General features: G+C 52.9%; 1 protein-coding gene across 1 annotated transcript in view; it reads left to right on the top strand.

The window, feature by feature from the left end:
* Window positions 1-27,725, top strand: part of SMAD3 (SMAD family member 3) — a 112,810-nt gene that overhangs the window by 67,139 nt on the left and 17,946 nt on the right. Inside the window, exons 2-5 of the mRNA XM_031679467.2 lie at window positions 19,870-20,063; window positions 20,501-20,632; window positions 21,899-21,973; window positions 25,501-25,551. Coding sequence (XP_031535327.2) covers window positions 19,870-20,063; window positions 20,501-20,632; window positions 21,899-21,973; window positions 25,501-25,551 — 452 coding nt within the window. The remainder of the gene's footprint in view (window positions 1-19,869; window positions 20,064-20,500; window positions 20,633-21,898; window positions 21,974-25,500; window positions 25,552-27,725) is intronic.

Genomic DNA, 27,725 nt, shown 5'->3' with positions numbered 1-27,725 from the left:
TTGAGGCAACTAAGGCACAGAGAGCTTAAGTAACTTGCTCCAGGCCACACAGCGGAGCAAGGAGGAACCAGGTCCTGGACTAGGTAGTTGGCTTCCACTGCTCTCTGACCCGCTATGCTCCACTGCTCAATCTTTAATTTCCTTTTTGTGTGTGTGTGTGTTCATTCTTCCATGCATCTTTTTTTCCCCCTATTGTTTCAGGACTATCAGCATTCAAACGTTTAATAGCTAGGTTTTTTCCCCTGTGCACTTGGCCAGGAGTAGGAATTCATCACCATCTGTGAACGTTTACTGAGCCTCCATGGTTTGCGTGGAATTATACTAGAAACACTCGACCCCGGGGCTGGGTTGGCAGTAAACTAGGTCTCTCTGCAGAACTTTTGAGGACAGATCACCAACAGGTTGGAAAGAATTTCCTGCAGGAATGGCGACATTCTATTTTTCACCTTGTTAATGCTGCCCCCCACCTTTGCTTCCCCGTCGTGTCAATCTTAAGTGTGTTAAGTGCTTTTTCTGTTCAGTGTATCCTAGATAAGAGGTTTCCAAATGATGTGCCCTGATATGCAACCCTTCTAACCCCAAATCTCAGGCTTACTGACTGATAGAGTTCACATCTGGTTTGTTTCGGAATAGGAGGCTGGAATAGAGGAGTCTGGAGGCCTGAGTGACTGTGGAGGCTGCTGGCAGCTTAAGACACTTGAAAACCAGTGTGCTGAATTACAGCGAACTGTAGTGACCTCAACACTTAAAGCAGATTTAAAAAGAAAGGGGAAGGAGTTTACAAAATAGTCTGTGATGCTGGTGAAAGGGCCCCGGCGATCCATCAGGTTGGCCCACCACGTTGATCTGGAGCTCAGGGACCTGACCATGTGCTGGAGAGACACCGAGCAGTGTGCTCCTGGGTTTGGGTACCCTGTCATTTCCCCTGGCATGTCACTTCCCCTTTGCTCAGTGGACCATTCTTGGCCAGATTAGACCTCTGAGCAGAGCAGCCTGGTGTCTACATCCCAGTCACCGCTGCAAAAGGAGTGGGGTCTCTGTGTACAGTGTCGTCTTCAATGCCAACTTAAAATTAGGTGACCTGCTCTGGGATGCTTTGGCCTTTTCACTGATGGAGAGTTGTTACCAGCAGTGTGAGCCCAAAGTGGTACTTTTCACCAGATCAAGTCATGGATCTGCTCACATTCTGGAGAATACCAAATAGCTAAGGCAGTAATGTAGCAGATGGGCCATAACTAGTTTTTTCAACAAACTCTGTCGTGTGTGTGTCACACCTTTGGAGAACGTCATAATGCATTCACTATGCATTCATGGCTCAGTATTGACCCTTTTCAGTTTGTCATGCGGTGAACAGAGGAGACATCTCTGACACAGTCTGTTGGAGCAGTATATGCCTGGGCCCTTTGCCAGCTTTCCTGTATTTTAAAATCAAGCTTCTCGAGAGAGAGAGAGGTATAGCTCAAGTGGTAGAGCACACCCTTAGCATGCACGAGGTCCTGGGTTCAATCCCCAGTACCTCCTCTAAAAATAAAAAATAAATAAATAAACCAAATTACCCTCCCTCAAAAATTAAAAGTAAATAAATAAAATCAAACTTTTGATCACTTTCCCATCAGAGAGTTTAGGAAGGTTTTTTTTTTAATGTGCATTGAGATATAATTGACATAATAAATGGCACATGTTAAATGTGTACAGTTTGAGTTTGACGTGTGTACACATCCATGAAACTATTGCCACAGTCAAGATAACGAACACGTCCATCAGAATTTCCTTCTGCCCCTTTATGCCTTCGCCCTCCTGTTTGCCTGCTGCCCCTTAGTCCCCAGGAAACCCCTGATCTGCTTTCTGTCACTATACGTTAGTTTAAATTTCCTAAAATTTTATACTGATAAAATTATACAGGATATACTCTTTTTTGGGGAGTACTGTTTTTCACATTGCATAATTATTTTCAGATTCTCCTCTGTTTTTGCATGTTGCAATCGTGAGTTCCTTTTTATGGCTGGGTAATATTTCATTGTATGGCTATAAACAGAGGAGTTTTGATCTTAATGTTTCAATAAGCAAAGAATTTTAGCTAAGAATGTCAGAAGTAAGCAATCCATGTGAAATATTATGTCCATGGGGAGTTTATACACTTGTGTTTTCCTTTTGTTTTATAAACTTCTTATGGAGGAGTATTTTTTTTTTTTGAAAACATGCTTTGAAAGAGCAAGTATTTGTTTAGAACACATTTGGCCCTGAATTTTCACTTATTTAAATCAGTTAGATTTTTAGCCTTTACTTGCAAACTCAGAAGGACTTCAGGTCGCAGCCAGTGGTTGATTTGTTTGTGAGGGTTTAACAGCAGTTACTGGCACCACATCCTCCATGGGGTGGAACTGGGGTGATTTAAGAGGCAGAACGGTGCGGTCTTGCCTCCCACAGTCTTTGCGGGGCCTGATGTGCTAGTTTTCGAAACTCTGTGGAACGTTGCAGCACGCGTGCCTTCCCTGCCCTCGGCTCCTCTGTGGCCGAGCACCGGATGCAGTCTCCGAGCCGCAGGTTCTGCGGTTGCGCGGTTCCTGCTCAGCGCTTTGCGTGGTAGGAGGTGGCGTGCGTGCGGCAGGAAATTAACCTTGTGGATTCCCTCATCCTTACAAAGCCACGCCCCCCGGGGGCGGGGCAGGGGTTGACCTTGGGAGTTCAGTCCCCAGCCGCAGCCGGAAAGGAACTGTACTACCGAGGAGTGGGAAACGTGCTCCTTTTTTTTTCACTGTTCAGATACATTCTCCTGAAAAACCAGTTAGCCTCTGATTGACAGTTTGTCACAGATCGTCAGAGAAGGGGTCTCAAGCATACCTGGTCCCACCTGCCCATTTTACAGATGAGGACTGAGCCTCCCGCAGTGGGAGTAACTCACATAGTCACTCATAGCAGAACCAGGGCTTGGGAAACCCAGGCAACTGCTTTAGACCTTCACTTTCATGATCTGTGAGGAGGGGCTTTCCAAGAAAACTTGGCAAACCTTTGTAGGTTTAGGAAGGAAATTGTTAATCTCTAAACCCTATGCTCAAAGCTGCTTGTACCATTAAAAAGAAAAAATACCATAAATTATCCTCAGATGAAATTTCTGTAATGTTCTCACATCCCATAGTCTCCCGACCTTGTCACCAGCTTGTTCCAGGAATAACTTAATTTTCAGGGGTGGATGATCAGCAGCCTTGTTGGGCGGTATCTTCTGGCACAAGAATGAAAGGTGATTGGTGACACCTCATGTTTATGTAGCGCTTTTCAGGGTGTGGAGGACCTTCACCTGCAGTCTCTCACGAGGACCCCTTGACAGTCTTCCTGGACAGCCCCCTTTTTCCTGGTGAGAAAACCAGCCCTGGGAGGTGGGACACCTTGCCTAAGGTCACCTGGGTGGCAAAGAGAGGAGCCAGAGGAAGCTAGGTCCCAGTTCCCAGTGTCATCTTGTTCCCACCAGGTCTCCTTCAAGGCAAGTGGGTGTGCAGGGCACCAGCCTGACCGGCTCAGAAAACCCTGGACTTTTGTGTTTGGAGTTCAGAGATTAACCCTGCTCTCCTGCTCGCTGTGTGACCTTGTGGAAGAATCTTAACCTCTCTGAACTTTTGCTGTTTTCTTTTGATGGGGCTCTGTCCAGTAGGATTAAAGTATATAAACAGAAAGTGCTTAGCAAAGAACTTGCTTATAGGAAGCAACTGATCCCTGGAGGTGGCCGTGCTGTGGCACCAGGGCTGAGTGGGAGTCAGTACAGACGGGGGTGGGGGGCAGGGGTGGGCGTTTCCCTCAGACACTTAGATGCAGTCTCAGGTCATGCCCCGCCACTGTCCCCTGTGTTGTGTGTGTGTTTATGAACACCTGTGTAAGCAACTGATGCCCTGAGCTGGTGAGTGGCTTGGGGGCTGGAGAGGGAGAGAAGACCAGGGGCCTCCTGGTGTCAGGTTCAGGCTTTTTAAGGGGGCGTGGAGATGAAATGGGGTCAGTTTGTGGAGAAATGGTGCCCCTTCTGCATCTTTCCTTCCATCTGATGCAGGGAGCAGAGAGCAACCCAGATACCTGGAGAAGCAAGTGGCCGGGGTGACTCAGGAAAGTTGATCTGGCCCCGGGCGCAGGAAGCCAGACAGAACTGCAGGGCATCTATTGTGGGGCAAGACCGAGAACATCCGGGAAGCCTCCCCCCACCCCCGCCAGGCCCCCCAAGTGGCCCCGGCCTCCTGCGGCCCCTCCCGCCGCCCTGCTCCTTCCAAGGAGCCTGTTTGAGAATCCAGTGATTCACTTCCCGTCTTCAGCCCTTGTTTAATGTTCCCTCCATTGTTACCAAACAGTCCAGGCCCCAGTGGCAGGGGGTGTTGTGCGCTCTGGCCGAGGAGGAAGGAGAGAGCAGAGCTGTTTACAGAGCCCGGGAGGTGGGCCTGGCCTCCTTGAAAGACAGGAACGGTGCTGGGGCCTGACTGCTGCCTGTGCGGAGGGTGGAAAGCGCCAGAAGACAGTCCACCTTCACAGAGACTCTCTGGTCTTCCTGCTCCGGAGGGGAGCCCTGCCCTCTGTTTTGGGGTTAGCATCTCGTTACCGACAAGCTTTCCACTTTGGGCCACAGGTAGTTTGGGGATCGTGGATTCCTGGAGTAACAAAAAAAAGCACAGGGATGCTTGGGGAGATGCTGTCTCTGCTTGGCCTCGGTTTCCTCCTGTCTGGGGAGAACAAGGGGGTGATGGTGAGATGGCTGATCTTTGGAGCCTCACCCCAACCCCCAGCTCCGAAGTCCTCTGGCCTGAAACAAACCACACGAGGTCTTCTGAGTTCCCTGGGCCAATCCTGCTGAAGCTAGCCGTGGAGGGGAGGATCTCTGTGAGCCATCACACCCGCTTCCTGACCTCTGACCTTTGAGGGCAGAAATTCTGCAGCCTCCCTCACCTTGCTGATATGAAGCCACCTTCTCTCTCAGGAAGTTGTTTGATGCCAGCTGAATTCTGTCCTATCACATCACGGCTGTGACTGCCTCTCTTCTGCTGAGACCACTATTAGGTTTAGGCTTCTGGGGCTTTGTCTGCGTCTAACCTGCAGAAAGAGTGAAAGTCTTGAAGTTTTCTCTCTTACCCTTTCTGTGTGTTGTTTCATTTACAAGTTGCTCATCCCCCTTCCTGATCAGGTATTTGCTCTCGTGCTATTGATGATTCTGGTTTATTTCCTCCAAGGCCCTCCGTGCCTCAAGGCAGTAAAGGAACCGGAAGGTGTAAACTCAGCCACTTTTAAGCTCCTTCTCACGGCAAGTTAGTGTATTTCTCAGGCATGTGGAATGTCAGCTCTAGAAGGCGAGATCGGTTGAGCCCATCCTTTCACAGAGGGGATGACCCGTACCGGCAGACCCCTCACCTTTCGGCAGCACAGCCAGCATGAGGACCACAAACACTCCCATCCACTCCCCAGCATGGCCCCAGATGTCTGCGTGCTTTCTCTTCTGGTAAATCCAACGCTGATAAAAATCTCCATTCAACAAATGTTTGCTGAGCAGATTTATCGGAAAGCCTTCCATCCACCGTCTGCCTACAACCTTAGCCACAGATGACTTTGTCTCTGGCGTGACAAGTGAAGTGGGAGAACTTCCTCATTCAGAAGCCTTTTTGCTCCCTGCACGTCCCCACCGGCTGCTTTAGCATAACTAACTGGCACCTGTGGTTGTCATTCTCCTGCTGTTTTTAATTGCACCTCAATTCCAGCTGATTGCTTCGAGAACATTTCTGGTATTGGGTTTCTGGCAGTAATGTGCATCTGTGGGTCCCTTTACTACAAGGCTTCGTGTCTTGATTGGGTTCGGAAGGCTGGGGTGCAGCCTGAGGTTTTTTATTTGTTGCCCACATCTTCTGACTGTTGATGCACAGAGGAATAATTGCATTATCATGACCTGCTTGTGAACAAATGGCATGTTGCAGTATACCTCATGCTCCCTCCAGGGTACAGAGGAAGTTAAGCTGGGTCTTCTTGCCCTCAAGGAGCACCTGTCTTAGTTGGAAAGAGAAGCCAGAAACACCTGGAAGCTACTTGATCACACCCGGCCTTCGGTGCTGAGTGGGGATGAGTTTGGCGACTGTTGGACAGGAGGGACTTGAAGACTTTGAGGAGGGGAGGATGGAGAGAGGTCTTTCTGCACAAGGAGCCATATAACGGGATGATTTTGGTGCTACAGGCATCATTGGGCATGTCATAGGTCTCAAGAGAGCCTCGGGACCCCCATACCATCTCAGCATGCCGCCGCTGGCCAGAGGTCTCTGGCTTGGAGATGCAGAAGCCCCATGCTCCAGTGCTGTGGCTGCAGCATGTTACCTCTGCTGCTTGAGCCAGTTAAGCGTCTTGAATTCCCATACCTGTCAAACAGGCCTGTGTGCTATTTGGGAAGTGGGGGTCTGATGAGGCGGCGGGTGGGCGGCTCTTCTGTGGGTACGTGGCTGAGACTGGGTGCCCGGGGGGTGGGAAAGAGTTGCAAGTGTCTGGAGCCCAGGAGAGGGGGCTTCACCGGGAAGCCTTCCCCTGCTCCTGAGCGGAGCTGCTCTGGGAGGCAGCTTTGCGCCCAGAGCCATTTAGCGGATGCGGCCAGCTTAAGCAGCAGGCTCTCGGCACCCTGGCGTCGTAAGTACCGCCTGAGGTCCTCCCTCCTTGCTTATTTGGAATCCCTGTCTTCCTGCCCATAGGCGTTCTTTGCTGTCTTAGGGGAAATTGCCCCCAATGAACCAGAACCTTTTGTTTAGATACAATAAGAAGTCTGTCCTCTTAGACCGAAAGGAATGCTAATTGTCTGCTTGACTGTCCCCAGGATCGCGATGCCCAGAATATACAGGACACCCAGTCTTTGTTCCCTGTTAGGTGGAAACGGCTTATGTAAGCTTGTAAAGCGTTGGTCCAGAAAGAAGCAGAGTGTTTGTGGGATGTTAGAGATCGGTGTCAAGCAAGTGCTGTGTTTTCTGCTTGCAAAGGTAGCGATTGAACTTCATGGTCTTTAAACTAACTTTTTCTAGAAATGTGTCATTTTCCACCCCTCCCTTGCTTCCAGCTCCCCCTACCCCTTCTCCCGCCCCCAGTGGCTGCCCTGAAAGGTTTGAGGATGCTAAAGGCTTTGGGGGTGGGGGGAGGGTCTTTAAAAACAGGAGAGTGGTACATGTGGGTAAGACTGAAATGCGGGAATGGTCCTTCCCCATCTCGTGTTGTATGGTATTTCATTTCAGTAGGGCCGGTTGTAAACTTGGAGCTTGAGTGAGCACTCCCAGAAGCTCTGCTTCTCAGTTTGAATGTCACAGAAGTGGCCCAGTTTATCCTTTACATGCTCTGTAGCTTGTGACATGGTTTTATCTCTCTGGCCGGTGACTCATAATTAAGGAAGTCAAAACCGAGCAGTTAACACCAAACCTCCTGATTTGCCCTCTTCACCCCCCACCCCCCCAGCTCCGCTAGTCACGAATGCCCATCTGACATGTTCTCGAAGTGTTTCAGAAACTTTGATTTGTTTTGACAAAAGGGCATCCTGTCATTGTCATCGTCATCGCCTGGTTCCACTAGTCGAACCCCAAAGGTCTATGAGAAGCTTCTCCCCCAAAAAAGAAGACAGAAAAATCCCACCCCCAAATGTGCAGTCTGCCCACAGGAAGTGATTCACTGATTCACGGGGCTCAATTCACGCAAACCTGATGGGGCAGGAGGGGGGAGGCTGGGAACTGGGTCTGGGAAAAGACAGCCCCGGAGAGGATAACTCAGACCTTAATGGTTTCTGCTGTGTGAAGGAAAGTGAAAAACAGAATGACTAAGAGTCCTGTAATCAGAATTGTTTGTTTAGTGAAGTGAGCTAATATTGAAGTTCACTGGCAGATAAGACAAGAAATAGCAGTTGTCAGGGGAGGTGACTTTTCAGAGCCCTGCCTTTTTATTTTTTAGGAGATCAAAGACATTTCTCAGTCTGAAAGCGTTTATTAGTGGAAGGCTGAGAGCTGTATTTCAAGCCCCAGTTTTCTCTTCGGCAGGAAAAAAAAAAAAGGAGTCTAAAGCCGAGATAATTATCTAAGAGTCTCCTAAAGCCCTTCTTTTCTCTTTTAACTTTTCCCTCCTCCCAAGTTAGACGTTTGCAGCTAGTGGATATCTTTCCCTCACTGCTTGTGGAGTGTCAGGTTGTCCGAGAAGGAATCCTTCCTTCCTGCAGGCTTCTGTCCTCTGGGCTTCAGCCTGACATTTTGTTTCCTTTTCCCCCAAACTGAAAATACACAAATTAATCCGTTTCCCTGAAGCAGTTGGGAGACAGAGAGCCTCTAAGTGTTGGCCCTGTGAACAGCCCTGCTGCGGAGCGGGCCGTAGGGGGCCAGGATCCCCCCCGCCCCCTGCAGAATGAGCAGAGGTACCTAAACACACCTGGATTCATGGCTCCATTTCAAAGTCTCCTATATTTTATGAGGTGAGCTTTTAGGGGTGGGGGTTGTAAAAAAAAAAAAAAAAGAAAAAGAAAAATGCTGAGCTGAAGCGTGCTTTTTGCCTTAAGCCCATCAGAACATTCACAAGGGCTGTGTGTATCCTGAATGTTTTGTGAGTGATCTCTTTAAAAATAAATACATGATCCGCAGGCTTAATGCCATTCCGCCGTTCACTGGCGGAGCGATATGGCCATCCAGAAAGTTCTGTGAAGCCTGGCAACTGCTCTTCCCCCTTGTCCCCGTAACCAGAGACCAACCCAGACCTCTGTAGCATCTTCCGTTTTTGATGGGAAACCTCTGTGGTCCTGCTGACACTCGAGAAAAAGCAATCCTCGTCAAGTTGGTGCTTGGAGAAAGAACAAGTTTCCGAAAACCAAAGCTGTGAAGCAGAAAGATTTCAGATGGATCATTCCCTTTCCTCCTGTTCCTCTTCCTTGTCGCCCTCTTCCTCCTCAAGATGTAACTGCCTTCTTTGCATGGGTGGGGGTGGGGAGGGAGGGTACCAGGACCCCGGAGCCCAGGGAGAAGCTCTGGTGCTGACAGAGTGCCCACCGCGCTTTGCAGCCACCGGAGCCGGGCTAGGGGTGCAGCACCCAGGTTCAGGGCAGGGTGCCGCTTCCGACTTGTTCTGGGCAACTTTGGGCAAGTCGCTCAACATCACGTGAGCCTTTCACCTCGAAACTGAAGGCGAGGATACCCGCCGCACGGTATCCCTGCATCCAGCGAGATGAGTGAGAAGTGCCGGGTGAACGCCTGCGCCGGGGTGTCGGTGGCTCCCGTTTGCCTGACTGTTCCCATGCCCCAAGCATTTCCTTAGCCCACAGGTTCCCAGGGGGCCTAGGGCAGTGACTTTGCGTCCTAGAGGACCTTGGGCAGCATCTGGAGACAGCTTTGGCTGTCGCAGCTGGGTGTGGGGGTGTTACTGGCATCCAGCGGATTCAGACCAGGGATGCTGCTGAACACCCTGCGATGCACAGACAGCACCTCCTCCCTCCCCCCACCCCAAAGCAGGATTATCTGTCCCCAGGTGTCAGGGAAGCTGAGGGTGAGAAATGGGGCGGGGAGGGGGCTCCCCTTACTCATAGCTCGATGTTGAAAGATTCTTGGTGTACATGTGATTTACAGATGATTATATTAAGCTGAACTTCCTCCAGATCAGCCCCCTTCTTTTCTAGAAGGTACACACTCTGTGCACATCCCTGGCCCCTTGGGAGGTGGGGAGCCCCGGAGTCCAGAAGCCATGTTTCCCGGGGGACCCAGCTCCCTTTGGAGGGCAGGGTGGGGTGATCTTTGGCTTCTTCTTTTGGGGGTCTGCCCAGGCAGCGCCGGTGACCTCTGGGGCTCACACTCGGGCCCCATCTGCTTGGAGCACTTGTCATGGACCTGAGCCGACTGCTCTGGAAAGCTCAGGGGAAGGGGAGACCTTCTGCAGTGGCGGGGAGTGCGGGCCAGCTACTGCTCCGGAGCACAGCACCGGGGGCTTCACGTGGCACTTCATCCGTGTTCCCCTGGGTTGGCAGCCGGACGTGCCCAGACGTAATCCGTTTGCAAGTTCAGATGGGAATTGAGCTGTTCTTGGTTCAGTGGTTCAGTGACTGGTATCAAGGGTTGTGAAATCCTGTTTTCAGCTCCTCACAGGCCAGTCTAAACTGGAACATTAAAAAACATGCTTAGCACACTTACAGAACTTGCTGAGGACACTTAAGAAACTGGACAAGAGCATGAGGTCACTGTGGGGGGAGCTTACAATGAAACCCCAGTTATCCGGAACCCCCCACCCCAACCCCAGACTCCTGCTTTGTGGCACCAAATGACAAGAACAGGCTGATGTTGGAAATGTCACTGTCTGTTTAAACTCCAGCAAACAAAGAAAACTTTGAAAGGGTCGGGGGAATAGTGTATTTCACGTACAGCTCAATTTCTTTTTGTTTGGTACTGTCTATTTTAATATAACTCAAACCTCAGAAAGTTGCAGTGATGGGACAGGATTTAATATAGACATCCTTCACCCAGCGTCACCCATTGCTCAGTCCCATTTTTAAAAAAACACCCACCCTGAGGAGTGAGATCTTTGGGCAACTTAAGATTCAGTCCCATAAGGACAAAACTGTTGTACTGTACTCAGCTTAGCGAGGGGGGAGTGTGGGCTCACATGTGTGCTCCAGACTTCACCGGCGCTGAGGCCTGGCTCCAGTGGAACAGCAGCTGGGAAGGCCACCTTCTTGCTCTGCGATCGTTTGCCGAGTGACCTTGAAGTGCTGTCAGTCTGTTTTCCCAACCACAGGAGGAAGAGATTGGACAAGATGCTCTCATGGTCCTCAGGTCCCAGCTGTCTGTAGTCCTCCAGAGGGGGTTTCAGGCGGACACTTAGCCAGAGCTTAGCTGGCCAGGACACTTTGTTCCGTGAATGTTAGGCCTTTGTGGTTTGTCACCTGCAGCCCTGAGACTCAGCACGTGACCCCCCGTGGGCGGTACTTCTGCTCAGAGCAAAGGATGCTTTGGTTCTGGCTGTGTTTTACTGAAGGGAGGGGATCCTGGTTGAACCCCACCAAATCCAGGGGCCCCCTTGGCAGGAGTGTTTTCTGGGCTTTCATATTTGCTTGTCTATCAAACAGTTGTCCTGGGCATAGAAGAGATAAAGGCACATTCTGATGACTCTCTCTCTCTCTTTTTTTTTTTTAAGGGTGAAGATAATTAGGTTTTCTTAAAATTTATTTAGCTTTTAATGGAGGAACTGGGGATTGAACCTAGGACCTCCTGCATGCTAAGCCTGCGCCCCACCACTGAGCTGTACCCTCCCCGCTAAAGGCACATTCTGATACTTGTGTCTTAAGGGGACGCAGAGTGGGCGATCTCAGCACAGACACTGTCACTCAAAAGCCAGGTGGCACCACTGAAACTATTACTACTTGGTGAGCAAGTCGAAAAAGAAAGCTTGCCTCTGAAAGAAGCTAGAAAGTTTAGTTTTGTGTGTGTGTGTTTTAAGTACAGTAGGTTTCAGCTGAAATTGAGTGCTTACAAACTTACTTTTTGTTCATTTCTTTAGCTCAAGTACCAGCACGGTACCTGGGATTTGGTAGCTGTTTGATGATGGATAAGAGGTCAGTTTCCCTGGTAGGGATGCAGCTTGGGGTAGCAGTGTTTACCCCACCCTCTCATCCTCCATTTCTCAGCACTGGTCTGGGTTCAAAGTCTTTCCTTTTTATTATTGAAGTATTGTTGATTTGCCATGTTGTGTTACTTTCCGGTGTACAGCATAGTGACTCAGTTATACATATATATATATATTCTTTTTCATTATAGGTTATTACAAGGTACTGAATATAGTTCCCTGTGCTGTACAGTAGGACCCTGTTGTTTATTCTGTATATGGTTGTTCATATCTACTAATGCCAAGCTCTTGATTTATCCCTTCCCCCACTCCCCCCTTTGGTAACCATAAGTTTGTTTTCTATGTCTGTGGGTCTCTTTCTGTTTTGTAAATCAGTTCATTTGTGTCATTTTTTTTTAGATTCCACATATAAGCAATATCATATGATAGTTGTCTTTCTCTGTCTGATTTTACTTAGTATGATAATCTCTGGGTCCTTCCATGTTGCTGCAAACGGCATGATTTTATTCCTTTTTTATGGCCGAGTAATATTCCATTGTAGGTAGATACCACATCTTCTTTATCCAGTCATCTATCGATGGACATTTAAGTTGCTTCCATGTCTTGACTATTGTAAAAGGTGCTGTTGTGAACATTGGGGTGCATGTATCTTTTTGAATTAGAGTTTTCTCTAGATTTATGCCCAGGAGTGGGATTGCCGGATCATATGGTAAGTCTGTTTGGATTTGAGTTCTGGTTGTGCTCTTGTACAAGTTACGTGACCTCGGGAGAGCCCCTTAAGTTCTCCGAGCTCGGTGAGGGTGGGATTTGTTAGGGTTGTGCCATTTTTCATCCTCACGTGGTAGCAGTGTGCCCGGCATGTAGTTCGTGCTGTGAACAGATCTCAGCGTGTTTCTGGAGCTTGCATGCTCTGCCTCCAGTCTTCTCTCCAACCCCCATATCCAAACCCACCAGTGTTTCACGTTGGCCCCTGGACGGCTGTGGGTCACAGATCACTGGTCCCAGGGATGTGAGTGGCGTGTGGGCCCCAGCCCTGCCTCTCCGCCCGGAGCACTGGCAGGCTCCACCGCACCATCAGCTCTGGACTCTGGCATGTCCACATCCTTGGCTGCGGCTCCCACCACCATTTTTGGGACACTTTATGGGTCCCACTTGGAGCCAATGGGAGGAAACCTAATTTCCTGCCACAGGAAATGGTTCGGCTGGTGAAGAATATATTTAAGGAATAAAACTTCTGTCAGAGGAGCCTGAGAGGGTTGTTGGAGAAAGGATTTTGGGGGTCTCTCGTCAGGAAGTCACTGGGTGTGGGACAGGATCTCAGTCATAAATGGGGAGGAGGCCCAAAGGCGGGCTCCTGGGACAGTGCCCTTCGCCCCAGCAGCTGGTCTTGGGCCCCGACGAGGAAGGGCTGGGTCAGGGAGAGAGGTGGCTCAAAAATAGACCCTTTTCTGCAGCCGAGCCTGTTTATGGTAACATCAGCTCAGAATTAAGACTTATTTATTGGATTTACTTAAACTGGGCCCTGTGCCCTGTAAGCCTGGGGAGGGTGTGTACCGGACACGTCGGTTAAATTAAATCCAGCAGCTCAGACTCCCAGTTCACTGTTCTTCCTTTGGTGAGCGTCGGTGTGTATTTGGAGTGGGACAGAGGGAGAAAGAAGGAACGCTACAAAGGCTGGCTCCGGGCAGCATGGACTGGACCAAGAGGAGTAGTCAGCAGCGCACAAAAGGACGTGAATAAGATGCCCTCTTTGTCACGAGTTTGGGAACAGTGTGGCTGAGAAGCAGGGGCAGGGACCCAGTGACTTCTGCAGGGCACTGCTGAGCCAGGCTGGTGGTCACATGCCTGCCTCCCTGCCATCGCCATCGGGGCCCGGCCGGGCAGCCAGGAGAGGTGGCCTGGAGCTGCAGCCCAGGGGCAGACTGCTGAGTGATGATGCTAGGAGAGGAGCCTTGCCCCTCGGACCCTCGGATGCACCGGTGTCCAGTGAGGCAGGACCATTACAAGGCCTGCCTTGTTGCCTTACCACCCGGCTGCATCTCGGTGGGGCTGCTCTGAGACCAGGAGCACAGAGCCTTGTGAGAATCAGAAGCACCAGGCCACCTGAGGCCTCGCTGCGGCCGGGTGGCTAACGCAGAGGAGCGGCCTGGTGGTGTGAGCTCCTACTGTATACCTTGCTTTACCAGGCGTTGTCACAGTAACGGGGGCAGTAACAGCCCTCCATCAGTAAGGACAATGGATTGGTACCATTTATCGTGTCTGAGCTGAATGCCAAAGGCTTTCTGTGTAGAATGTCGTTTAGTCCTCCGAACGCTCCAGTGCAGGGACTTCTTTCAGATGAAAAATAATTATAAGACCAAGACGTGAAGCCATTGGATCAGGTTTACCCAGTTACTGACCACAGAGTCAGTACGTGAACCCAGGTTTATCCAAGTCCCCAAGGTCCTTGCCCCCCGCTTTTTTGAGTTGTGGTATAGTTGACATACAACAGATTGCACGCATTTAAACTGTACAGCTTGATACATTTTGACCTATGTATACACCTGTGAAACTACCACTGCGATCCAGGTAGCAGACGTGGCGTTCACCCCGGGCTAAGCCCCCACTCCCATCCCTCCACACGCCCCAGCCCCAGGCTGCCACCGATGTGCTTGCTGTCACTGTGGGCACATCGCTCTGTTCCTTTCCTTTCAATTACTCTGTAATATCACGCAGACAGAATCACACCTGGCTTCCTTCACTCAGCTTGATTGATTTTTAGATTCATCCCTGTCGGGTGTATCAGCAGTTCATCCTTTTCTGTTGCTGCGTAGTTGTCCTTCGTCTGGGCTGCTTCAGAGTTGGGCCATCCGTTCACTTGTTGACACACACTGGGTCACCTCCAGTGTGGGGCCGTCATGAATACAGCTGGGCTGAACGTTCACACACGCGTCTCTGTGTAGACAGACAGATGCCTTCATTGCTCTTGGAGAGGCACCCAGGAGTGGACTGGGTGGATCGTAGGTTTGTGCTGTGAACTTTTAAGAGACTTCCAAACTGTTTTCCAAAGAGGTTGGGCCGTTTTACATTCCCACCAGCAACATACGAGGTTTTAGTTGCTCCGCATCCCTGCCAGCGCGTGGCACAGCCTTGTAAATAGCAGCCAAACTGTAACGACGTAGTGGTGTCTCGTTGTTGTAGTTTGCCCTTCTCGAATGACGAGTGACATCCAGCATCCTTCCATGTGCTCGTCTCCCATCTCTCTGTCTTTTTGTGCAGTATCTGTTCTAATCGTTTACCTGTTCCATTTTTTAATACTTGGATTGTTTTCTTAATAGTGAGTTTTCAGAGTTCTTTATATATTCTGGAAATGGGTCTTTTATCAAATACACGCTTTTTATGAGTATTTTTCTCCCAGTTTGTGGCTTGTCTAATTCACTTTCAAAGACCAGAAGCTTAAGCGCTGACGAAGTCCAATTTATCAACTTTTTAAATAATGGAATTTGCTTCTGATGTGGTATCTCTGCCCATCCCAAGGTCACAAAGATTCTTACGTTTTCTTCGAGAAGTCACAGTTTTAGGCTCTATTAAATTTTGCATAGGTGCAAAGTGTAGATTGAATTTCATTTCCTTGCGTATGGATTTCCAGTTGTTTTCGCACCATTTGTTGAAAAGACGGTTCTTTCTCTACTAAATTATCTTTGAATCTTTGTCGAAAATCAGTTGTCCAAATACATGTGACTATTTCTCGGCTCTTCTGTGAGGTTCCATTGATCTGTACCTTATTATTGTACCACCCTCAATTTTGAAAAAAAATTTTTAAATTAAATTTTTAAATCAAATTAAAAACGTTTTGAATCTAATTTTTAAATCAGCTTTTAAAATAACATCATTTACGTAGTAGTTAAAAAACTTAAGACATCCTTGGAAAACTCCTCTCTTGAATTTTTATATTCTTTTTTATTTCCAAGAGTTTATTACAGATCTTTTCTTATGGGCTGGGCTGTCTAATTCCTCCACAGGACGGGTGGGGGCACAAGCCTGCCTGTCGTGGTCTGGGGACCCAGTGAGCAGGGGAGCGTTCACAAAATCCTGTTTCTAGCGCTTGCCTGCCCTTCATCCGCTGCTGTGCGCTGGTGGCCCCGTCCAGAGCCCGTGCAGGGAGCAAACCTCAGGGGAGGTCCTGCTGGTGGGGGTGCTCGGGGAAAGGAGCTGGGACCTGCCTGCCTCTTCTGTAGACTTTCAACCCATCCTCCTGTTTTCAGCCTCCTCCTGAGAAATGCGTGGTGCCCCCAGTTCTTGAGTCTTCCCCGGGTTCTGAGGCCCAAATGGAATCACTGTTGGTGGCTTCCTCTGACTGGGCCTCTGTTTCAGCTCACGCCCCTCAGCTGAGTTTGTTCTTGTTCGCCATCTGCTTCCCACTTCTGTCTGCTCTCTCCTCGTTGTCTTGGGCGGGACAGCGGTAAATGCATCCATTCAGTTTGCTGTATTTGAGTGAAGGACTTTCTTAGCCTCTCCCTGCCTCCCTCCTTCCCCTCCCTCTCCTCACTCCCCCTCCTCCTTTCTCCCTCCTCTCCCTCCCCCTCCTCCCCCTCCCCTCCCTCCTCCCTCTCCTCTCCCTCCTCCCTCTCCTCTCTATCCCCTAGCCCTTTCTCCTCCTCCCCCTCCCTCCTCCTGCCCTTTCTCCTCCCCTCCCCCTCCCCTTCCCTCTCCTCCCTTTCTCACCCCTCCTTCCCCTTCCCTCTTTCCCTCCCTTTCTCTTCCTCCTCCCCTTTCTTCCCTCTACCTGCGCCACCTCCCCTTCACCTCCCTCCCACTATCCATCACCTACCACCTCTCCCCCATCCTTTTCTACCCTCCCCCATACTCTCTCCCCTTAGTCCCCTCTCCTTCCCCTCCTCCCCTCCCCCTTCCCTCCCTCTCTCTCCCACCCTCTTCTACCCTCCTCCTGGTATCCCTCCCCTTTACTCTCCTCCTTTCTCCCTGCTCCTTCCTCTCTGCCTGCAGCTTTCTCTGCCATAATTCTTCAGGTGGCCAGGACACAGAAAGGATTGGATAAGGAATCGAGACACTGAAGTCTCTCCCTGCTGATGTGACGGACCTTCTGCCCTCCTTCACCACCTCCTTGACTCCGTCCCGTCCCTCAGCTACCAAAGCCCGTAAGGGCCACTTCACGCCTAGATCTTGGCTCACTCACTGCAGCCTTTCCAAGCTTCATGTGTCCCACAGCGTTGCATTTCTGCCCCCTTCCTGCCCTTTGTCCCTTTGCACGTCCCCGGGTAGGTGTGGGGCCCAAGTCCATTCTGGGTCTCTGGCTCGGCTGTCCAGGACCCCAGGGTTTAGGAGGTTAGGGCTGTGTGTAAGCGCCCCTCCACATCAGGAGTGCTCAGAGCATCCCGTCTCTCACCTTCCCTCCGCAAGGCCCAGGCTCAGAGCGGGCTGAGGAGAACTTGGCCTCCCGCTCAGTAACTCGGGCTGACTGTCCCCATGGAAGCGGGGAGCCTTCTCTTTTGTGTTGTCCATCACTGCCCATCCTCTTGCCCTGTGTTACTATTTTTTTTTTAAGCAAGAGAGCTACCTTCTTCCATCAGCCAGGCAGGGGGTGGGGGCTCCCCCCAACAGCCCCACTCCTCCCTCACCGCTGGCCCGAGCCTCTCTCCAGGGCCTCCCCCTACAGAGGCAGCTCCAGACGTTCAGCTGGACTCTTCTGGGCTTTTGTCAAACACTGAAGTGTGACCTCAGCCCCTTCCCTATTTATGGGCACCCGGTGGCTCTGCAAGAGAATGGGAACCACTGAGTCCCTCTGTGTCCCCACTTGTCCCTGCCCACTGTCCCTTTCTCTCGCCCCGTCGTCCAGGACCGGGTTTGGAGAGTGGCGTTGTGATGTGGAATAATAATGCGCCTTGGTGGGTACTTCACAAAGGACTTTCAAGCGGATACCAAGCTGCCTGAGGTCAGGGGTAGATGAGGGGAGAACGTTCCAATTTTATTGATGAGGTAACTGAGGGTCCCAGAGACCTGGGGACGTGCCCGGTGTCTCACAGCCGGAAGAGCCGAACCTCTCATCTTGACCCCAGGTCTCGTGACTCCACATCTGGCCCTTCTCCTTCTGTATCTCAGGGGCGAGTCCCAGGCTGTCCTCTCTCTGCTAATGTTCTGCCTGCTAATTACTGTTGTGGGGCTGTCGGGGTTCCTCGGTCTGGGGCCCCGCGGCGGGGAGGTAATTACATCCTGTGAGCTGCCCTTAGTCAGCAGCTGCCCGTCCGTCCCTGTGCCCAAGCCCAGCCCTGACCTCTGTCTGTCTGTCCTTCCCCCTCCCCAGGCCGGTGGCTGGGAGACTGTGATTGGATCCTTGTTTCTCTCTCTCTTTGATTGGTGCTTCCGGTGCATCTGGTGAGCCCCCCCCTCACAGGGTGCCCACAAATTCTGTTTATTCAGGAAAATGGGTGCCCGCACTCACACAGGGGCAGGGAGGGGGAGCTTACACACGCCTCTCCGCCAACCCCACCTGGCTGTTGCAAAAGTCCTGCCCACGATCCTAGAATGGGCCTTCTTGTAGAAAGATCAGTGCTGCCATCAGGCACCACTTTATTTATGAGCATCTGTCCCCCCAACTCTGACTCTCCAGCGCCCCTACCCACAGTCTGCCTGTTCCCGTGGCCAGAACTATCGTGGAGCCTGTCTCTTTCACACACACACACACAGCCTGCTTAAACATCTCAGAGGCTTCCTATGGCTTTTAGAAGAAAGGCAGGGCCTCTTATCATGGTTTCTGAGACCCTGCAGCCTCACCCCTGCCTGCTACCCCAGCCTCCCTCCCCTCTGGTCGCTGTGGTCTTCATTCTGGTCTTCCCCCTTATCAAGTCTTCTACCTGTCACAGGGCCTTTGCACATGCTCTGCCCGCTACTTGGAATGGCCTCCTCCCACACCCCTTTGCCTGCTTAGTTCTTCCTCATCCTTTAGACTTTCCACTCAACCATCACCTTTTCAGAGATGCCTGTCCTACCCTTTGGCAAAGCAAGGTCCCCAGCGTCACAAGCTCTTGCAGCTCCCTGTGCTTAGTTTGTAACTAACTAGTTTGTAGCTGTCCTGATTGCTTTATTATGTCGATCTTGCCCACGGAAGCTCCGTGGAAGCAGGGACCACTCTGTGGCCTGTTTCCCTGTGACATCTCTTGCCCTCACCACTGTATCCCGGGGCCACCCAGAGTAGGAGCTCATAAAATGTTTGTTAGATGAAGGATTCTGTGTGAACAGACCCTTCTCACCTGCCTAATCCCAGACGTCACCCGAAATCTCATGTCTCCTCGGAAGCCCCCTGCCTCTCATCTTACTCTGGGCTGCCACTCGAGCTGCCCGGTTGTCACAGCCAGTGGCACTGTTCCCCCTTGCTAGTTGTGTGGACCACCAGGGGATTTTAGAAAGAAGAAGATTCTGATGGAGTGGGCTGGGGCCGGCCCTGAGGTTCTGCCTTTTGAACAAGCTTTGGTGGAGCCGTGCCACTGGTCCACCAGGGACCACACCTTGGCCCGGGCGCCAGGTCACAGCTGCTCACAGGCCATGTCACCACAGGAGATGTTATTTGACAGGGACAGGGCACTGCCGTGGCTGGTGTGCCAGCCCCAGCCAGGCTGGGGACAGTTGCAGAACCAAGCCTGGTGTGCAGTCGGAGCCCCCGCTCCTGCCCTGCTCACGCCCGACCGCGGTGGATGGTGGCACCAGGGTCAGCATGCACACAGCCCTTAAACTGAAGGGACTCCTGAGATGTCTGCAGTGCAGCCTCTGACCAGTTAAAATGCCCTTTAAGTTCCCTCTTTGCCTCCCCTCCTCATCACAAACATCAGCGGAATAAGAGGAGGGTTCTCCTTGCTTCCTAACGTGTAAGGGAGGGACTGGGTGGGTGTGGAGAGTGATTGGAGATGGCCGATGTGCTGTCACCTCCCTTCTCAGTGTCCCTGTGGTCCTCACAGTTGCCCCTAAAGAACTTTCATCTTCTTGCTCAGCCCTGTGCCCATCTGCACACCTCCACCTGGCCTGAACCCTTTCAGAGCACGAATCAGCGCTATTCCCTCTGTGGTGGGGTGGGAGAACGCACCCCAGGGCCTGGAGGGCTCCGGGTGCGCCCTGCCAGCCCGGGAGCCCTCGGCCTTCCTTGGTGGCCTCTGTGTTCTCCTCCTGACCCCTTCCAGCTCGAACAGAGGTTCTCTGATCTCCCACACCGTGGGGGTGAGACACCTGAGGGGTCCAGGGAGCCTGGCAGGCGGGGCCTGGGAGAAAGCCAGCCAGACCCACTTCACTGTCTGTTTTTGACCCTCTCATTCACGACAGGTCCCTGGACGGCCGGCTGCAGGTGTCCCACCGAAAGGGGCTCCCCCATGTCATCTACTGCCGCCTGTGGCGATGGCCCGACCTGCACAGCCACCACGAGCTGCGGGCCATGGAGCTGTGTGAGTTTGCCTTCAACATGAAGAAGGACGAGGTCTGCGTGAATCCCTACCACTATCAGAGGGTGGAGACCCCAGGTACGTGCTGTGTGCAGCTGCTGACACCACGTGGCCTTCCCCCTCCCCTCCCCCTCCCCTCCCCCTCTCCCTCTTCTTTCCCCTTTTCCATCCCCTCCCCCTGCTTTCGCTCTTCCTCCCCCCTCCCCCTTTCTCCTTCCCTCCCCCTCCTCTCCCCTGCTTCCCCTCCCCTCCCCCACTTCCCCTCCTTCTGCTTCCCCCTCTCCCCTCCGCCTCTTCTTTTTCACTCCCCTTCCCCCTCTCCTTCCCCCTCCCCCTTCCCATCCCCTCCCCCTCTTCCCTCTCCTCACTACCCCCCACCCCATCCCTTCCCTTTTCCCTTCCCCTCTTCCCCCTCCTCTTCCTGACAGAGAGCCCCCAGTACATCTGGGGGTGCAGGGGCTCTGGTGCCAGCCCGCCATCAGCGCTTATCCCTCTACTCTGTGTCCTCCGGACAGTTCTACCTCCCGTGTTGGTGCCACGCCACACAGAGATCCCGGCCGAGTTCCCCCCGCTGGACGACTACAGCCATTCCATCCCTGAAAACACTAACTTCCCCGCGGGCATCGAGCCCCAGAGCAATATTCCAGGTACGCCCCCGGGGCAGTGAGGTGCCGCGCAGCCCCGGGCTCCGTCCCCCGTCACCCCGTCTCTGCACACACGCTGGCCCGAGGCCCCTGACTCAGAACCGCATCCCTGTTGGGAGAGGACCCATGGCCTTGGCTCCCCGCTCACTAATGATGCTTTTCTTGGCACGGGGGAGCGGCGGCGTGACCCTTCCGCCCGGCCTCGGTGCAGTCATTTATTTTGGAAGCGGAAATAGCAACGCTGTGTTTCTCTCACCGCCCTCGCGGCTGGGGCTGGAGTTCAGGCAGGATCCCCGATGGCCCGGGGGCCTGCAGAGGCAGTGGGGCTGGGCCGCGCGCAGAGATCTGGCCTTGTAAGTAAGCCTGGGGGGGCTCAAAACCTGGGTGGGAGGCATTCAGCCACGGGGAGAAGTGGGCTCCACTGTCAGAGCGCAGTTGTTTTTAGAAGCCCCTCATTTACATGCAAATAAAGTGTGAATCACCAGCACTCTGGGCGTCCAGGAAAACCAATTGGCCAGTCCCAGCGCAGGGACTGTGACTGCGGCGGTGATGCCCGCGTTCCTCTCGGAGCCGTCTGGTGGGGATGAGCCCTGCACCCTGGGCGAGCTCACTGTGCTGAGGTTGACCACAGGCCTGCGGGTGGGGGTCAGAGCATTAATGAGAGACCCGCTTTACAGATGCAGCCTTTCATCCTTCACAGGCGGTGCTGGCCCCTAGGGGAGGGTTGCCCCCCACTGCTCATTCAGCAAAGCTTAGGAGAGCTGTGTCAGGGTCTGGGGGTCATTCAGAGAAATCGAGCCACCGTCTCTGCTGTCATGGGACTTGGCGTCCCAGTTGGGAAGCTAAGACATCCCATGGAGAGACATGTGCATTTGCACGGGAGCAGGCAGCAGAGCCAAAGGGCCGTTTGAGGCTGGCACCCTTCAGAGAGCAGAGATGAGGGAGGCTGGGCTGAGTCCACAGCCTCCCTGGAGAGGGGAGCTCAAACCTGGCCTGGAAGGATGGGGAGAAGCTGAGCCTGGCAGAGGCTCCAGGAACAGGCGTTTACAGACTTGTGAGTTGGGACCATGTGGACAAAGGCGGCAATGATCCGATCCGGGCGGGAAGCAGCGGGGAGGTTGAGGGATGCGAGGACAGCGGGGCCCAGGCTCTGAGGCCCAGCACCTGCTCCTGGCATAGTGGTGAGAGTGTGGGACGGGTTAGCAGAAGGTGTCTCTAGAGCCAAATCATGGAGGCCATTTAATGAACCACTTTCCTTCCGATTCCCAGAAACCCCACCCCCGGGCTACCTGAGTGAAGATGGAGAGACCAGTGACCACCAGATGAACCACAGCATGGATGCAGGTCAGAGTCAGGGCTATGCTCTTAATCCTGAGTGCCCTCCCTCTTTTCCTCCCTCCCTCCCTCTCTCTTTCCCTCCATCGATCCCTCCCTCCCTCCCTTTGTCCCCCTTTCCAGTATTTAGAGTGATCACTATGTGCCCGGCCCCAGGCCAGGTGCTGGGATAGAGGAGGAGCTTAAGCTGCTCAGCTGGTGGGGGAGACTGACCAGACAGCCAGCAGTCACATTCACCCTGATGGAAGATGCCACGCGGCGTCAGGGCACCCAGAAGGGCCACCTAACCCAGCTTGGGGAGGGGGTGCTGGGGGCCGAGCAGTACCTCGCAGGGTAGTTTTTTCCTGCGTTGAGTCTTGGAGGTGTGCAGGGTTTGGCCAGGTCGTCAGGGCAGGCAGACGGTGTGCCAGGCACGCTGTGGGGGCGTGCGCAGGACAGTGGTGCGTTCTGGGGCAGTGAGAGCCCCATGTGGCTGGAGCGCACTCCTCCAGAGCAGAGAGAGAGACTGGAGGGCCCGGCACTCAGGGCTTCAAGTGTGGTGGGGGCGGGGGGTGCTGCCGGGAGCCCCTGCAGGCTTTTAGCAGAGTCTGAGCCTGGGTGAGCTGCTGCTGCAGTCGGGTGGAGGCGGGGCTCCGTCCCCTGGAGTAGCCCGGGAGAGCCCGAGGCAGGGTCTTCGCCAGTGGCCGCGGAGGCCCAGTAGCATCTATTTCCGTGCGGTGACCAAATGCGATCCGTGTGCTCCCGCCGTGAGGGACCCAGCCCAGTTGTCTCCAGCCACATCTCCAGATGTTCCCGTGTCATTTGTTATGGGACCAAATTGGCTCCAGACCAGCGGCTTCTTGAATTGAACCCCAGCTGCCACATAGCCTGTGCGCTGCCTTGCGTGTGGCTGGGCGCGGAGGAGGGAGCTGCCCAGATGTTCCGCCCTGACGACAGCGAGCCTGCCGCGTACACGCACAGCCGCCAGACGCAGCGCGGCCACCTGCCCCACACACAGCCCAGGGAGCGCGCTTCCCCGGAGACGGATGCGGGAGAGTCGCGTGTGCGTTGTGAACGCGGTTGCTTGAAATCCAGCCTGGGCATCTTGGCGCTTTTGGGGTTTAGCGCACACAGCCCCACACTCCGCTGGCGAGTGGCTGGCAGCGTGAGCCCAGCTGGAGCGCATGGAAGACCTTCCTGTCTTCGATGCCAAGTGGCCGCTGTAAGCTCACCGCTATTAAATGCTGGCATGGGAAGCAGGCCAGCTAAGCAGCATCTCTGCAGATGCTGTGTTTCTTCCCCCTCTCCTTTCTTCCTTCCCTCCTCGCTGCTTACAGGCGAACCTCAGAGATACTGCGGGTTCGCTTCCAGACCACTGCAATCAAGCGTGTCACACAAACTTTTCTTAGTACATGTAAAAATTGTGTTTACATGGTATTGGGGCCTATTAAGAGTGCAGCAGCGTATGTCTAAAGAAACTCGGGGGGAGGGTATAGCTCAGTGGTAGAGCACATGCTTAGCATGCAGGAGGTCCTGGGTTCAGTCCCTGGTACCTCCATTAAAAAATAAGTAAATAAACCTAATTACCTCGCCATCCCAAGAAGGAGAATAAAGTAAATAAAGAGAAGAGAAACCAGGAGAAATTAATCCCCAGTACCCCAATTAAAAAAAAATACTTGATTGCTAAGAAAGGTTAACCATCATCTGGGCCTTCAGCAATTGTACTTTTTGCCAATAGTAACGGCAAAGATCATAGATCACCATAGCGAGTATAATAATCATGAAAAAGGGATATTGTGAATATTATCAGAATGGGACACAGGCACAAAGCGAGCGAATGCTTTGGGGAAAGGGGTGCTGATAGGCTCGCTCGACACAGGGTGTTACCACAAACCTTCAATCTGTAAAATAATAATAATAATAATAATAATAATAACGCAGCACCTGCAGAGCAGGATACAGTGAGGTGTGCAGTAACACAAGGTCTGTGCTGTTGTAAAGCAAGCAGACGGCCGGAGGCGGTGTGTCTGTGGGATGAGCGGCCGCCTTTCCACCCTCAGCGCTCTTGTTTCTTCCCCTTCCCCTCCCTCCTTTCTGCTCCAACTTCTCTGTCTCTCCCGTCCTCCTCTCTTCCCCTAAGTGTACCTGCAGGGCCCTGTTGGGAACATTAAGGATTTCTCGAAAGCGGGCCCTGGACCATGTAGACCCCATCCAGCCTGTAGGTGAGAGGAGTGGGGGCCCCTGTTTATTCTCTGCTCTCCTCTCAGCACAGATCGGTTGCCTGTGAGCTTGGCTGCCCTGCCAGCTGAGCTGCGGTAGCCTCTCAGTGTGGGCCCGAGGATCACTTTGTCCAGCCTTGTGTCTCCCCTAACACGCATCTGTGCCCTTTCAGACCAGTGAGAAGGTCCCTTGCCTTCCTGGGTCTCCGCGATTCGGGTCAGTCCTGCCTGCGTGCCAGCTAGCACCGGTCACGGTGTGGGCATTTTTATCCACGCCGTCTCACTTCGTTCCCACAGACGACACGGTAGAGGGTGTCATCCCTGTGTGACACCTGACGAGGGGGGGGGAACAAGGCTCAGGGAGGTTGAACCACTTTGCCAAACCCCGTGGCTGATGCGTGGTAGCGTGGTCAGACCCCTGGTCAGACCCTCTGCTGCTTCTGTGACTCACCCACACCCCCCAAAAGACTGGGTGCAGGAGAAACCCCGTGGTTCCTGCCTGGCCCTCGAGGAGGTTCCAGCTGAGCGGGGAGCAGGAAGACCCCAGTAACAGCTCGCGGCAGCATGTGCTGGAGGGGAGGGCTGTGAATTTCAGGGGCGGAGCCGGCTGCCAGTCAGTAAAGAACCTCCGGAGCCCCGTGGGTGCAGGGACAAAGGAGGGACCAGCCCAGTGTCGCTCCGTGGAACAGCAGTCCCTTGGTTTTCTGGAAGGCTGATACCACGTGTGTTTTTAATTTCCTCTGGGAGTAAGGGCTAGAGTGAAGGGAGTAGAGAAGAAAGACTTGGAGAGTCTTCATGTCTTACGTAAAATCTCAGTCTGGTTGCTGAGCTGTGGGCTTTCTGAGGCCGCTTGGTGAGTTTCCTGAAACCCGCGGAAAGGATTGCATTGGTATTTGCAGGTGCCGGAGTCGCAGAGGGCTGGACGGCTGACGTCTGGGTGGCTTCAAGCCCACCTTCGCCGCCTGGATCTTCAAGCAGCTGGGGAGGGGGTCTTCCCAGCGCCTTTTATTCCTCTGGGGCTTTGGCTCACGGGGCGGGTCAGTGTGGGGTCGGTGTACCCTGCCTGGGAACGCAAAAGCCCTGTGCTGCAGGCGTGGTTAGAAGCATCAGACCATTAGGTGGTGGCAGAGAGCCCGAGGGCAGCCACTTGCCCATCTACTCTGCCGATGAGGAAGCCGGCACCCGGGGAAGGGAAAGCCCAGGCGAGGATTCGGGGTTCGGCCTTCTCCTGGGCCTTGAGGGCTCAGCCCAGGGCTTTCCTGATGCAAGCCTGCCGTCACCTGGCTCCCCAGGCCAGGGGTATTTCCTGAAGTCTCACCACTGTATCCCATCCCACAGGTTCTCCAAACCTCTCCCCGAATCCGATGTCCCCGGCACACAATAACTTGGGTAAGTAGCTCCTTGTCTGTACGACTCGAACCCCCTTTAGCTGCAGCCCTGGCTGGTGGCCGGTGTGGGGAGGGGGCCTGAGGGTGAGGCTCCCCCTGACCCGCACCCAGCACAGCCCATCAGGTTTCTGGTTACAGTGCTTCTGGGGTCACCCACAGAAAGGGACACTCGGGAACAGTGGTGGCAGGAAAGGCAGCTGCGTGTGGGTCTGTATTTCCCCTGGGGGGCGGTTAGACATGAGTGAATGAAAAGCCCCAACCTTGTGCTCGAGAGAGACAGGGTCTGTGGTTGGCGAGCATCCTTGTGTGGTTTGATGCAAAGCCATGAACAGTGGGCAGACTGCAGCCCCCGGCTTTCGGGGCCTTGTTTCACATACACCTACTTGGATTTTATCAGCTGACAGTGATGTCATTTTTATTTGAAACAGCACCGTAAAAGAAATTTGAAAAAAAAAAGTGAATTTCCCAGTGTCTTCCTACCCTAACACAACTGCTTTCGTTTTTTCATGGTCCTTCTGATGTGGGTGGGTTTAGGCCATATGTGTTTGTGCTTTGCCATTGAGATCACAGTGCATATCCATTTTCCCCTCCTTTTTTTCCCCTCTTTGTTATTTTGTAAACACATTTCCATACTGGGATGGCTCCTTGATCATCTCGCATCGTCTCCTGACGTTTTGGAGCAGCTGGGCCGTCCCTTCCAGAACCTTCCCTCGGTTGTTGGACTTCTGAGTCATTTTTCTGAGACTTGCTTTTCTAATCCACGAGTGTCCTTCACCTCCAGGGCAGGGCCTGCGGAGGACTCAAAACAAATGAAATACTTGCTCAGCTTTTATTGAGGAGAATTTTTTTCTGTGTCATTCTGGTAGTTTTAGGAAACTGGGAGTTTGACTTTGTTTCAGTTTGTACCGGGGCTTAATGAGTGGCTCCAGAAAAGAAAGAGTTAATACCCAAGCTTGGTGAATCCAAGTGGATCGGTCTGGCTTTTGTTCCCTGTTGTTCTCAGTTGTTCCCAGTCCTTGACTGATAGCATCAGATGAAGAAGGTCATCATTTGGAACACGGGGAGCTGCTTGAAAACCTTTTAATACAGGCTGACAAGTGGGCAGTGGGAAATGGGACGTTGGGGGATCGGTTTTAACATCTTTGTAAAATAATATCACTGTGCGTGTTGGGCTTTGCAGAGGGACGGTGGCATTCTCAATGTGAAGGGGCTAAAGGAGTTACTAAACACAAACTCTGCAGGCTGGAAGCTGCCTTAACCCTTGAGAACTTAAAGGCCATGACTGTGAACTTGACTCTGGGCTTTCAGCAATGGAGGGTGAACCCCCTCGCGCCCCCGTGGCCACCACTGCCCTTTCTGTTGACAGACCTCAGGGCTGGTGCTTGACTTTGCCACCTGACTGCCTGATGCGGTGGTTCAGACTGGAAGTGGTCCCCTGTGTGGATTCGCCTCTAGATTGTGTGGACGAGGGTGACAGTATGCTCTTGAACTTGGCCCCAAGGCACAATGGCCTGCTGCCCCAGCTCCCTGCCCACCCCCTCCCAGGCTGCCCAGTTCCTCAGCCCCTTGTCTGAGAGTCCGGATTTCTTAAGCCATTTCTTCCAAAGGAAGCCTGGAGGGCAGAGCGGGGGTGCCGCTGTGCTGGGAAGATGTGAATAGGGGGACGAGTCAGCTGACGAGTCAGGTTAGGACTCGTGCTGAGACACAGGCACTGACAGCTGCTTCCTCTCTGAGCCCTTGACCCACACCTTCACCCACTCAAAACTACTGGTAGGGACCCACGTGGTCAGGCCCATAGCCTCTGGCACCATAGCTGGAAGGGGGTGAGAGGATGGTGATGAGGGTGTCAGACTTTCTTGAGACGTTACTACTCACTGAGTGTTTTCAGAGTGCTTCGTGCTTGTTAATTGAATCCCCATAATGACTGTAGGAGCAGCGGTACTGTAAATTTTTATTTTGCAGGAGAGGAAACCAAGGGGCAGACTGGTTAGCAAACTTGCCCCATTCACACAGCTGGCAAATGGAGAAGCTGGCTTTGAACTCAGGCCTGAGGGATCCAGAACATGTCCCCAGGTGCAGCAGGACCTGCCTTGCTGGGTCCCTCAGACCAGCTCTCCCCTTTCTCACTCAGAAGAACGAGGCTCAAGGAGGCACTTACGAACTTAGATGAACTTG

The sequence above is a fragment of the Vicugna pacos genome, chromosome 6, assembly GCF_048564905.1.
Source record: "Vicugna pacos chromosome 6, VicPac4, whole genome shotgun sequence".
Taxonomy (NCBI): domain Eukaryota; kingdom Metazoa; phylum Chordata; class Mammalia; order Artiodactyla; family Camelidae; genus Vicugna; species Vicugna pacos.
The sequence above is the reverse complement of the archived record's forward strand: the minus strand, read 5'-3'. Positions and strand labels throughout refer to the sequence as shown.